General features: G+C 48.7%; 1 protein-coding gene across 4 annotated transcripts in view; it reads right to left on the reverse strand.

Moving 5' to 3' along the window:
• Positions 1 to 13,624, reverse strand: part of Tmod1 (tropomodulin 1) — a 74,772-nt gene that overhangs the window by 23,635 nt on the left and 37,513 nt on the right. For 3 of the 4 annotated variants that reach the window (XM_048419966.3, XM_048419967.3, XM_085677192.2), the window contains exons 3-4: positions 13,445 to 13,601; positions 6,988 to 7,107 (exon numbers count right to left, since the gene is read on the reverse strand). In XM_048419966.3, coding sequence (XP_048275923.1) covers positions 6,988 to 7,107; positions 13,445 to 13,601 — 277 coding nt within the window. The remainder of the gene's footprint in view (positions 1 to 6,987; positions 7,108 to 13,444; positions 13,602 to 13,624) is intronic. The other variant, XM_048419968.3, reaches the window with a different exon arrangement.

Below are 13,624 nucleotides of genomic sequence, written 5' to 3' on the forward strand. Positions count from 1 at the left end.
AATGGGCCTGTGGAATTGCTGGTCTGGCTCTCATTTCTCCCTACTTTCTACTTCCCAACATTCAACAAAGAACAGCCAGAAAGTTCTTTCTGGAAATGTCAAGACAACTTCATTACTACATGCGTGGCTATTCTTTCACTCATTCACTTCTTTGGCATTTACTGGGTGCCTTCATTGTGTGCCGGCTCTGGGGGACTGAACATGGGGCTCTGTTCATGTAGCTTACAACTTATCGGGAGCAAGCAGAGCTGAGCAGGGGCCTACACTCTTAAAACCCTAAGCAAGGAGGTGTCAAGTGTTGCAAAGGACATTTCAGTGCATCCTGGAAGAGCATAAATGAAGGACTCGGGAAGGGAAGGGTGACCAGTTGTTGGCTACGTCAAAATAAGGAAGAAAGAATGTTCCTGATGGTAGGGATGGTGGGTGGCAAAGGACAGAAGCAGGGCAGTGGACTTGGAGGTCGGGAGAGACAGAGAAGAGGAACAGGTTGGGCTGGATAAGTGGTAGGTACAAGGGTGGTGACACCCCCTCTGCCTGAGTAGCATGTGCCCTGGGCCAGAAATGATCTTTGGGTCCATGATAATTCCTTAGCATAAATATGCCCTGTTCAACATTTGAGATCAGTTATTCAAGAGTTGTAGGCCTCATTCCAGGTCTGGAAATTGAACCCAGGACCTTGTGCCATGTTGGATAAGTGCTCTACCACTGAGATGCACTCCTGGCCCTCTTTTTACTTCTTATTTTGAGGCAGGATCCCACTACATTGCTCAGACTGGTCTTGGACTCGTTCTGTAACCAAGGCTGACTTTGAATGTTGATCCTCCTGTCTCAGCCTCCTAAAGAGCTGACATCACAAGCCTGCTCCACCAGATTCCACTAAAAAGTTATTTGCTGTTTATTTAAAACTCAAATTCAGACAGGTGGTGATAATACACACCTTTAATCCCAGCACAGGAGGCAGAGGCCGGCGGATCTCTGAGTTCGAGGCCAGCCTGGTCTACAGAGTGAGTTCCAGGACAGTCAGTGCTGTTACACAGAGAAACCCTGTCTCAAAAAACAAGCAAAAAAATTCAAATTCAACTGGACAGTCTATATTGTATTTAGCTATCCCCACCTCCACTACTCCAAGACTTGGTGAGATTCTTCCTCCTCCAGGGAGGTTCCTTAGATTCTCCCCTCTCTTTCAGTAGCAGGTGTCCTTGCTACACCACAATGTACTTCAGAACAAAGGTGGTTCCAGGACACCTGTGTGCTTTCTCTGCTGGGCCGGGGCTCCCCAGGGTCAAGGAAGAGTATCACTGCTCTCCCGTCTCTTCTAGAATGTAGCAGACATATGGCAAATATCTGATGACCTTTTTTTTTTTTAATTTTTAAGACATTTCAGTAGATATGTTCTCTGTGTGGAGAGAGAACATGGCAGGCCTTAAGAAGACTCAGATAAAGTTGTGGCTCTGACTATGTTCTCAGTGCCACTCTGGGCAAGCCACTCCTCTCTCTTGGCTTCAGCTGCCTGTGTCCAGCCAGGGGTGATGTAAGACCCTCACTCTGGCTGCATGTGCAGACTGCCTGGGGCTGTAAAACACCAATATCCACCTCCTTCCTGGACAGAGGGGTGCAATATCTTTGCATGTCTTTTTCTTTCCCCTTTTTATTATGTAACTTAGGTTGACCTTGAACTCATAATCCTCCTGCCTCAGCCTCTCAGGTGTTGGGATTACAGGAACGTACAGCTATGCTTGGATCCTTGAGGTGATTTTGGTACCCCAAATGGGAACTGAGAACCACAGAAGAGATGATCTCAAAGTCCCTTCTGTTTCTCGCCCCTAGGAGTCTTTGCTAAAATTAGCCTTGCCGGCTCATCGGCTCATCCCTGAGGAGGGCTGGGGAGAGACAGCTGCTGCTTCTCCAGCTCTCGAGGTTTTAATTTAGGCTGTGTCCCCGTGGGCTGAGGGAGCGGAGGCTGAGTCAGCAGCAGGTGAGTCACGTCACGGAGACTCATCTTCCAGAGAGGTGCTCCAGCCCCCACACAGCGGAGGTCTCAGGTTCGCCAAGGTTGGGATCATATGAAATGCACTGCCTCGGTTCAGAGCACATAGAAGGGGAAGGAGATATGTAAATAAAAATAAAAATGGAAAACATATGTGTTGCCTGAATCCCCGCATCCTGTGATGGGTTAGAGAGGGGTGCGGAGGAGTGTGAGGGACCAAGAGTTAAGAGCCTTGGGTTGTTGCTACTTTTTCGAGTGACCTTGTAGAGGTCATTTCCTCCTTGGTCTCCCTGGATTTTGCAGCTGGAAAGCTGCATATGTGTGAATGCTGAACTCTTACCTTTCCATGGGAGCAACCTGACAACCATGCTCCCAGTTTTAGCCTGTTCGGTGTTCTAGGATAAGCATCCCCGTGGTGCTGTCGAATGTCCCTCCTCACACTTAACAGATTTGCTGTGTGGTTCAGCAGAGAGGCTCCTAGTATATAAGGCAGTACTGTGTCTGCTGGGCTACTAAGAGTTCTAAAGTCTAAAATGGTCCCCTCAACTGGAGAATTCTAGGCCTAACAACATAGGAGAGATGGTATGTGTAGATAGGAGGACGCAGAAGGAAGAAATTAGAGTTCCTGGAGAGAAGGAAAGAACGAGAGGGGAGGGAAAGGAGAAAGGAGAGAGTGTGGCTTAAGCCAAATGGCCACCACCAGCCTGGGGCTACTGTGGCCTCTCCCGTTCCCCACCCCCAGCTCGTAGGCATAGTCACCAAGAGTGAGCCTTACCAAGAAAACCCCTCCCCTGACATCTTGTGTTGCTTCCTTCTTTGTAGATCTCAGCCAGGCTGATTTTAGCACCAAGAGACTTGATTTCTTTTCTTTCTTTCTCTTTTTCCTTTCCTTTTTTTTTTTTTTAAGTCTAGATCTTCCTCAAAACTCGAAAAGGACTATTTTTGAACTCTGAAAAAGAACATTGAGTTCTGTTTCCTCTCTGCCTTGGCAGGGCTCCTTCCATTTGTAATTCCGCTCAGGATGCAGTGTGATCACGGCACACATCCCAGGCTCCTCCAGCTGCTACAGGCTTAAGGGGTCCTGGTAGAGGGCTGTGAGGTGTGTTCTCACATCCCAGGCGCAGGCACAGAACCTGGCTCTGGACTTGGTGCTGGGGAACTGTTCCTAGAAAAGCCACATCCCCTGACAGTTTTGGAATGAGAAGAGGACGGGTGTGTAAAGACAATGAAGCCACCGAGGACCAAGAGACAGTCTAGTAAAGGCTAGCCAGTTCCCCTTGGGGAGTAGGTGCTCTCTCCAAAGGTTGGGCCTTCTCACCCCACTCCTTTCCTCATTCCTGTCCTACTGCAAGGGTTTCTAAAGGCCAGCTAGGACCAAATCCCAGAGCGAGTGTGGGAGGCAATGATAATCTCAAGAGCTTGCTGCCGACCTTGTAGGTGCACAGGTTCCCCATTTATCCGAGACGCTTTGCAGGGCTGTTCTGCTTCCTGGTTCCACTGCATCAGCTTGAAGGCGTGGCATAGAACTGCCTTCTCCTGTTTTGTCAGTTTTGCCTACGGCCCAAAGGTGTAGCTTAGAAAGAACTCTCCCTTAACCGTTGTGGTAGTTCCACCTGCAAGCAAGGTTCTCGCCGCAGGCAAGGTTCCCGGGTCAGCTCGTCCCTGAACCTTGGCACGCCCACGTGGCTTCCTCTTTTCTCTCTCTGCTGCTCTCCGACCTTGGGTGTGGATCCCTGACTTCTCCTTTTCCTTGATCCTGGTGGGGGCTGGTGTCCTTTTGCCCCACAGTATATATATCCGACTGATGCTTAATAAAGCGGCCATTTGCCGCTGCTCCTCGGCAGATGAGCCAGGTCTCTTTGTGTGTGTGTCGTCTCTGTTCAAACCCCTAGGACAATTGTCCATTCTCGTGGGCTCGGGTCAGGAAAGCGCGCGCCTGTTTCGAGGTTCGGGTATCCACAGAAAAGTGCGGAAGACAACAGACCCCCTTTAGTTTAGTGGCCTTGAAGCTAAAGTCATAGGCCAGAGGCCAAGACCTTTGCATCGCCAGAGGCCCATGAGCTCTACTGAGCACCCTGTGGGGACTTGTTTCAGACTGAAACCTACATACTTTTGGCCTGTCCTCCCATGCACTTCTTGTACCTCATGCAGCCTAGCAAAGACAGGGGTTCCAACAATGTCTATCAACTCAGTGAGGAAGCTCATGGATTGTCAGTGACGCGCCTTCCTTCCGCCACCCCTGGGTCAGTGTGTCTCCCACTCTGTGGTCTCCCACAAGCTCCTGACCATTTCAGATATTGAGACTGCTACATAAAGAAGCCCGTCCCTGGCCGGGATGGGAGCTTCCACTGTGCCCGAGGGCCCCATCCTGGAACTTCCTCTTTCCTACCCCACTTTCTCTAGCTCACCCCTAGCTGTCTTCCTTTCTTTCCCCTGACCCCACCCTTTAATCCAAGTGTCCCTCTTGTGCTCCCTGACTTATCACCCCAGTGTGACACTCTTGCTGATCATGTCTCATTTGCCTGTGCCATGCCAGCTCCACGAGGGCGGACAGAGCTGTTTCCTTCGGATATTTTCTCACCAGAACCAAGTCCCCAGCCTGGTACACGGTGGGTAGGAAAGCTCCGGGTAACTGGTGCCATGTGGGAGAGACCTAATGAAGGCCCGGTTCGTGGAGACACCCTGTGACGACAGCATGTCGACCAGAGGCAGCTGCAGGTCCCCTCACCTTTCTCTAGGCTTTCCTTCCTTCAATAAGCCACCCATACTGGGGAGTCCGACTATCCCCTCCTGGACTAAACGGTCCCTTTCTGATGGGTGGGCCTGCCATGCCAACACCTCTGGCCACCCAGGACAACTTGCTTCTAACTGCCCGGCTCTGCTTTTTACCCACAGCCACAAAGCCTGGCATCCTCTTCGCTCCTTGTGGCTGACCCGGCACTAGGAACAGCTGGTGTCTTGGGGTAAAACGGGGACAATAATAGAATTTACTTCACAGGGTTTGTCACAGTCAATAAATACAGAGCCGTATGGAGAACCACTCACACAGCACCTGGAACATGTTTATCACTCAGCTGACGGCCCATGCCTCCTTCCCCATAGGCACTGCCACCTTGTCATGGCTAAAGTCAAGCAGTGACAGGCACTCAGGGGCAGTCAGCTAACACTGGGATGCACACACAGTCTCCTGCTCCTTTCTGGACATCACGGGGCTGGGATCTTAGGCAGATCACCACAGTGTGCTGACAACAACAAGGAAAATGTTTCCAAGAGCAGGCCCAGACACCCAACTCGGAGGCCTGCTCTGCTGAGGCTCAGGCAGTCACAGGAGCCCGCTCTGACAGCAGTCATTTAATAATCCCCGTGTGCCCTCATGAGGGCCATGATGTCATGCATGGGTTCAGATGAGCAGGCCCCAGACTAAAACAGCTCCTGGGGAAGAAATAGAGGCAGGCAGGGCAAGGTATCCACTCTCCCTGTTGCACAGATTAACCAGGAGTCGAGGGACCTGCGGGGGAAGAGGAGTGGCTGAAATATGTGGGCACGCTGAAGGATCTGGCATGGCTCCATTGGCATCTTACGTAACCCGCTGAGGCCCTGGCTCCTGAGCTGCACGTCTGGGCTCTTGTTGGGGCCATTTGGCCTCTCGGCACTGCTTAGACTGGACACCATTCTCTGGGCCCTGTCACTCTTGTCCTTATTCACCTGAGGTGGTGCTGAGGAAAGGGGCCGTCTGGAAAAAGAGGCTGCCTGCCTGCTCGGTCTAGTCTCTCCTCAGGTCCCTGCAGTCTGGCTTTCGCTGCCACCACCTGCGGTCACCACTGCTATGCAGTGTAAACCACTGACCCACAGCCCTTCTGGCTAAGAGGAAGGCCATCTGCAGACCCCTCCTCTTGCCTTAACGCCACCAAGAGCCACAAATAGCATCCCGGGAGGCCCGCGGACTGGATGAAGCAGAGGCAGATACAGCCTGTCCGGCCTGGGCCTTGGTTCCACTGTCTCTGGCAGCCTGAAACCCCATACTGCCTTTTTGGTTCTCTTACCATCAATCTGTCTGTCTTCCCGTCAGTCTGTCTGTCTTCACTCAGTCCTTCGGTCGTTGTTCATCTGTGACTGGCTGCTGGGCCCAGTGCTAGGCCTGTGCTGCTCCATGCCTGAACCCAGGCTCCACCTGCCTTATGCTCTTCCTAAAGCCTGGCAACTCTGAGCATGCCCAAAGGAAACCTCCTGCAGAATGCTAGGCCATCACGCACAGCGGAGCAGTTTCCACCTGGATGGCCCACAGATAACCCAGATGCCCCAGGTCCCAAACTGAACTCAGTATCTCCCTTACCTTAAGGACACAGAACCCACTCGATCTCTGGGCCCAGCTTGCCCTTCTCCCTGCACCACGCTCACGACTGGCTCATCCCTATCACCCCGTTCCTCTCCTACGCCACTGGTCTGCAGTATTACTCCCACACCTCCCACTCGCTGAGCCAGGGCACAGTGTGGGCGAGGCAGGTGGGGTGCCGGTGCAGACTGCAGTGAACCCCAGAGACATGGGGTACCAGGTGCATAGAGCAGAGGCTCTACAGTGGTAAGGAGAGATGGGGGCAGCAGAGGGTTTGCAATAGCAGATTACCTTCTGGAGTATATTGCTTGTGGAGACGGTAGGGGAGCATCATGGGGGCGGAAGGGGGCACTTAAGAGGTATGAAGGTAACCATTCTCAAAGCACAGTCGTGGTGGGTATATCTAGGACAGGGCTTATCCTGGCTCTCCCTGGATGACATTCCTATACCCCAGGGAGCTGTCTCAGGGCAACAACAGGTGGTTCCATGACAGGGCGTGTTTGAATGGTTTTATTTAGTTTGGATTTTTGGGAACATATTTTTTTTTTTTTAAAAAAATCTTATTCTATTCCTAGAAATAGAGAGGGTGTTCAAATGTTCAAATGAAGCAGAGGAGGCTCTCTGCGTGGGAAGCCTTCAGGAAGACAGGCTTGTACCTTGGGCTTACCTGCAATGTCACACAGTTCTGCATCTGAGGCATTTGCCAAGGCCTCCTCCAGCTCCGGCTCCAGCGTCACACTCTCCAGCACGGGATCCATGGGCTTCTGCTTGGGGACCCAGATCTTTCCTGTAAACACACAGGGTGCATGGCTACAGCGGGACCTGAGATCCCTTCACAAAAGGTTCTGATATAAGAGAAAAACCTGTAGACTGTTAAAGGTTGAAAGAGATCCGATTGCATTCTAGTTTCACCGGACCTTCTGTTCTTAGTCTGGCGTGCTCGTAAGTGGGCGGAGGAGGAACGAGGCAGGCAGAAGAGCGGCCACTGTGTATCCGCCAGTAAAGTCTGTTAGAAAAGTCTGTACCAGACAATTCCGGAAGTTACTACAAAAGACATGGAGGGGGCAGAGCGAAGGCTCAGTGGCTACTGCTCTTGAAGAGGACCTCATTCTCAGCACCCAATTCCCACGAGTCAAAACTGCCTGTAACTCCCGCTCCAGGGAATCTGACGCCCTCTTCTGGCTGCGGTGGACCCTGCACTCACACTCAGATTCCTGCTCAAACACAACTCAAAATCAAAGAATTCTTTTTTTTTTTTTATTTTGAAGATCATGGAGATCTTTAAGAAGAAATATGTCCTAGAAGAAATTTTCTGTGAAAAATCAAGTTTGAAAACCATCACGAGAAATTTCATTTCTGAGAAACTGCGTGAGGTTTTGCATGTGTCCCTCCAAGCTTGTACCCTGGGAACCTCATCCCAATTTATCTGTTAAGGGTATGTGGAGGGGGAGCTTTGCTGGAGGTAATCTGGATGAGTTGAAGTCGCGAGGTTGGGCTCCTGGGAAGGCATTAGTGACTTGAGAAGGAAGAAAAAAGAAACCTGAGCGTCCATGCCTGCTGTCGCTCTGCTCTCCTCACCATGTTAGCACGCAAAAAGGAACGCCACCCCCACCGCGCCTCTGCTGCCAGCTTTGAAACCTCGCAGCTCTTAGAACTCTGAGAAGTAAATTTCTTTTCTCTATAAATGAACTGTCTTTGGCATTCAGTTCATTTAGTCTATGACTGGGCATGTGTGTGCTGCTTTGGGGTAGGGCGATCAGAAGGGAGTCAGTGCGACAACTGTCTCTGACCTGGGACCTCACAGAAGTAGGGGAAGAGTCCCCAAGATCAGGAACAACCAAGGACACCCGGCTTTATTGCTGCCATCAGCATCGCATGGGATGTTCTAGTGAGAGTGAGTGCCGTGTGTGAGAAAGAGGTGGAGCCCAAACAGAAGAAGACATTTCTGTTTACAAATAACATACTCTAATGCAGAGAAAAGTCTAAACTTCTACATTCCAATAAACCACTAATCAGTCAAGCAACCAGACAAAACCCATACCTAAATGAAAAACAAACAAATAAACGATGCCGGGGACTCATCAATTCAGCAGCATTTGGTGCCCAGGATGAGATCAGAGGGGCTTCTATGGAGCAGCAACAGGAATATGCAAAGGCAGCCAGGAAAGCAGTTCACAACAATAACCAAAGAATAAGATACTTGGGAATAAAGTCTAAATCCATGTACACTGAAATCTATGATGCCTTGATAAAAGAAATAGAAAAAATAGAGATAACTGAAAACAATCTGGTTTCACAGATTAGAAAACTTCATAATATGAAGCTAGCAATATTACTCAAAGCAACTTACAGATAAAACATAACTTACAGTTAAAACGTAATCTCCATCAAAATCCCAGAAGTCTTTTTCACAGAATCAGAAAAGCTAATCTTCAGATTTATGTGGAAAAGCGAAGGCGCACAAATAACCAAAACAATCCTCTCAAACAGCAAAATCAGGAACCTCGTGCTCACTAATTTCAAAGCACAAAGCTGATGGTGTCCTGGTGTAAGCGTGGACACAGCAAACAACACAACAGAATTGAGAGCCCAGGAAAAAGTCACACATATGTGTAAATTATTATCAACAATGTACCATGTCTATTCAGCACGTGCTGGGTCACAAGATATAGGCACATGCAGAAGAAAGACGTCAGACCCTACCTCACAACATAGGCAAAAGTGAAACTCAAATGGATCAGTGGCCTGACTATCAGAATTAAAACCAAGACATTTTTAAAGAAAACAACAGCATGATTAGGATTAGCAATGGACTCTTGCTGTGACCACAAGCAACAAAAGAGACCCTCTTGAACATCATTCGAAATTGAAAGTTTTATGTCTCAGAGGGGGTGATCAAGGAAGGACAAAGACCGATTCCGGAGTGGGCAAAATGTTCATGAGTCACACAGTCAACAAAAGCCTAGTATTAGAAACAGAGAGCCAGGGCTGATGAGACGACTCAGCTGGTAAGAAAGAGCCCTGGCCACCAAACCTGACAACCTGAGTTCAGTCCACTGAATTCACACAGTGAAAGGAGAGGACCAGTACCTGCACGCTGTCTTCTGACCCACACAGGCATGCACCCTGTGGTGGTGGATGTACACATACATATGTATGTGCAAACATGCATATGACCACACAAATCAATAAATGGAATAAAATCTAAAAATACAGAAATAAATTTTATAACTCATCAACAAAAATCAAATGGCCCAACTTTAAAACGGGCAAATTACTTGAGCGGACATTGCCCCAAAGAGGATATGTACATAGTTAACAAACACACGTGAAGGTGCTTAACTGGGCACCACTCCACAGCCATGAGGATGCGGCTGCAGAGGGAATGTGGCAAATAAGTGTTGGGAAAGATGAGAAAAACTGAACCCCTTATGTATTGCTGCTGGGAAGCAAAAAAAAAAATAGTACAGTTGTTATTGAAGTTTGGAATTCCTCCACGATTAAAGAGTAATCACTCGTCAATTCTATCCTTAGGTATACACTCCAAAGAACTGAAAACAGGCTATTAATCTTGAGTAAGGCCTGGTGGTGCAAGTGTATAATCTGAGTTCATCAGGAGGCTGAAGTAGGAGGATTGCAAGGACAAAGCCTACCTCGGCTACAGAACAAGAGAGTTCAAAGACAGCCCAAATAACTTAGGGAGACACCCCGCCTCTGGTCATGGCTGGGGAGGGGGTGGAGGGGAGGAAGAAAGAGATGTGGCTCAGTGGTAGAGCCCTTGCCCAGATCTCTAGTCCTGCTCCCTGAACCAGAAACAACAACAATAACAAAAACCTCCAATACTTGTATAGGAATGTTCATTGTACTTCTCCAGAAATATTTAATTTTAACAGACTAAAGAGGGAAAACCTAAATGTCTATCTGTGGATGGATGGCTCAACAACTGTGAAATATGACTGACTCTGAAAACACACCAAGTGAAAGAAACTAGCCAGTCAGACATACACACACACAAGAGAGAGAGAGAGAGAGAGAGAGAGAGAGAGAGAGAGAGAGAGAGAGAGAGAGAGTTTGGTTTCACTTGTAGGCGATACTTGGAATAAGCCAGTCCACAGAAACAGATTGGGAAAAGAAAAGAATTGTCTAGAACCCCCGCCCCCAGTCCTGGTATGGGATCAGTGCTTATTTTCCATGGAAAAAAAATTACTTTTCTTCTTATAGTAAATATCACTTACCTCTGCGAGCAAAGCACACAATAAAATCATAGGGGGCAAATGTATGAGAAACTCTTCAGTGAGGCGAGGTTCTAAACAAAGGGAGAAATGTGCAAGGAAAAGGAAATGCCTAAGCTGGGGCTGTAGCTCCGCTGTGGACACGACTGAAGCAGTGTAAATGAACATTCAGTAAATAGTTAAGACCCGCGGTTTACTGGCCCCCTGCTACAGGTCCTTCCCCGATCATGTGACTCCATGATCCTCGTATGAGGGACTTATCCTTCTTTTCTTCTCTTTCTCTCCCTTGGTGGAATGTGAGCCTTAGAATGGCTGGTACTCCAGCAGCTAGATGGGGCATGACAATAAAGATATCTTACAGGGGAGACAGAAAGAAAAGCCAGAGAGGACCTTGATTCCTGGCACTGGGCAGATAGATGACTAATCAGCCTTTAATTTTTTAATCTCTCATTTCTATTTATGCAATTTCCCAGCATATGCAGTCAAATCGAAATCTAATGAAAATATCTTGCATGGAATTCTATTCTGACCTCCCCATTTGAATGTGAATGACTCCCGCTCCAAATTCTCCAGGATGTTTACACAGATGCATGGCTCCCAGCACATCTTCCAGAATCTTGGGCTGATTGGGTGCAACTTCTCCTCAGCCCAAGCTAGTTATTGGCCCAGTGTGGGGGTTAAATTCTCAGTAAAGCATGGGCTAATGGCATGAGATACCTCTGGCCCTAGCCCCTCTGTGGAGATCTCTACTTATTTAATCCATAAGAATTTCAGCAACCATTAATTATATTCTGTTAAATAATAATATTATTTTATTTTATGTGTATGGGGGCTTTGGCTGAATGGATGTCTGTGCACCGTATTCATGCTTCGTGCCCCTGGAAGCCAGAAGAAGATCCTCTGGAATTGGAGTTATGGACATTTGTGAGTCACCATGTGGGTGCTGGGAATTGAATCTGGGTCCCCTGGAAGAAAAGTCAGATTCCACCTCCGAGTCATGTCTCCAACTCCAATTACATTCTCGATGATGCTGTTGGACCCTTTAAGCCTGCCGTCATAGGGGAACATAAGGGATTCTAGCTTTTCTACTGCTCCCTCAGAGCCACTGCTGACATCGCAGCCTCTGTTTCCTCGGGTTTCAAATGTGCAGGCCAGACAGCTCTGCTTATGGCACAGGTCCTTGGGTGAAAACATCACTACAGCCTTTGTTGGGTCCACTCTGCAAACCTCCTCCCTGCCATCGCTACCCCCTCTTACTACCCAGACCAGCACTCTTGGAGTTTTGTGGTTTGCATGCCCCTTGAGTCTCTTGGACTTTCTAGCTTTCAGGAGAGCCTGGAAAAGCTCCAACCCCAGGGCTGACGATGGCTGGACTCCCTCCACAATGTCTGCCTCTCTATGCTTTCACATTCTGCCAGTAGGCAGCCACACAGCGTCACATACTCTGTTGACAACAGGGTCACAGAGGGGACAGCTCTAGACACAGACCCAGGTTCAGCAGGTTTATGTTCTTGCAGCTAGGGGCCGTGGGAGGACTGAGTAGAGAATAGGGGACAATCCATTAAAACAATGCTTTAATTCAACAACTACTCATGAGACACCTTTTGTGTGCAAGGTGTAGCTGGGTACTGGGGATGTGACAAGATACAAGACATTCATTGGCCTGTGGGCTAAGGCAGTATGTCACTGGAGTGGCACACACTCATCTCCTGTAACTCACGCTCAGCCCACGCTCTGCTCAGCACTACAGAAGGCTAGCCCTTGTGCTAGCTGGGGCTACCAGGTAGTCAAAAATCACCCACATTCCAACCCTTAGGGACCAGTTCCTGAGAGAAGAAGATGATTAAGGAGAATCAGAGAGAACGTGAACAGCTTTGAAAGACTCACTTAGGTCCCTGAGAGGGCAAACATCCAAGAAGGGAGCAGAGAGTGGCGGTACACCTCATCAGAGGAAACAGGGGCAGTGTCCCTGAAAGACAGGTCAGTACAGATGGAATGTGACGGGCAGGGAAGTCATAGCTAATGCATCCGTAATATTTGCTGTGTGCCAGGGTGGGGCTATACATGTCTCAGTTCTCCCAAAAGTCGCAGGAGGCTGGGAATGTTCTCATCCAGTTTGTCAGAAGCGGAAAGAGAAAGAATTCACTGATAACAAATAGTAGAACCTGGGCTATAGGCTCTTTTTAACCACTGCATCTCTTACTAGACACACCCATGAGGGCATAGAGCTGGGTGGCAGGGAAGAGTACTCAGGGCCTGGGGACAGGTAAAAAGGTCCTGCAGCATTAAAAAGTCTGTAAATTTTCAAGCACAGAACTCAGACTTCTGGTCTACCCTATTCATTATCCTTCTGGTCCACAGATTCTACAGCTAACCGGGCAGAGAGTAGAGAGTGTGCCATCCAAGAAGGCTTGTTTTTGCTGGAGCAGACAGTCTCGGGAGAAGAGATGAAGGAAGGCTGTAGCCAGGGCCAGAAAAAGAGACTTTAAAGAAAGCAGAGTCAGGACAGAGGGAGCTGGGCGATGTACCTTGCTCCTCGTTTCCACAGAATGGTCCTTGTTTAGGTCTCATATTCTGATGTCATTAGCAATAGCTTTCTATTTCCCTTACAAGTATCTAGGTGTTGATGAAAAATAAGCAATACGCCCTAGTTAAAGAGGATCTGGGGAGACATTCTGGTTGTCTGGGTGAGTCTTTTTCCTCAAACCATCCCCAGCTGATTGAATATAACACCACAGATGATGCTTTGGGGTAACGGACTGTTTACTGTTCAGGCAGGAAGGACACAAGAGAGGCCCGGGTACATTTGGCCCAACACAGGGTAGGACACACAAGTGGTCCTCTGTGATGTCTCAGGAAGGACAAGCTCATGAGAGCTGTGTTGTTTAGTACCTCGTTTCTCCCCTGTGTAGGGAACCAGGTCTTCTCGATCCTTAAATTCCTTCGCTTGCTTTTCCAAGTGATCCAAAAGCTCCTCTCTTTTAAAGGGGCCTGTGGGCGCCTTGGTGGTCTGATCCTTCTGCCTCAGGCCTGCGGGGAGCAGTGCATTCTAAGATGAGGATGGTGGGTGAG

The sequence above is a fragment of the Myodes glareolus genome, chromosome 16 (assembly GCF_982192425.1).
Source record: "Myodes glareolus chromosome 16, mMyoGla1.1, whole genome shotgun sequence".
In the NCBI taxonomy this organism is placed as follows: Eukaryota; Metazoa; Chordata; class Mammalia; order Rodentia; family Cricetidae; genus Myodes; species Myodes glareolus.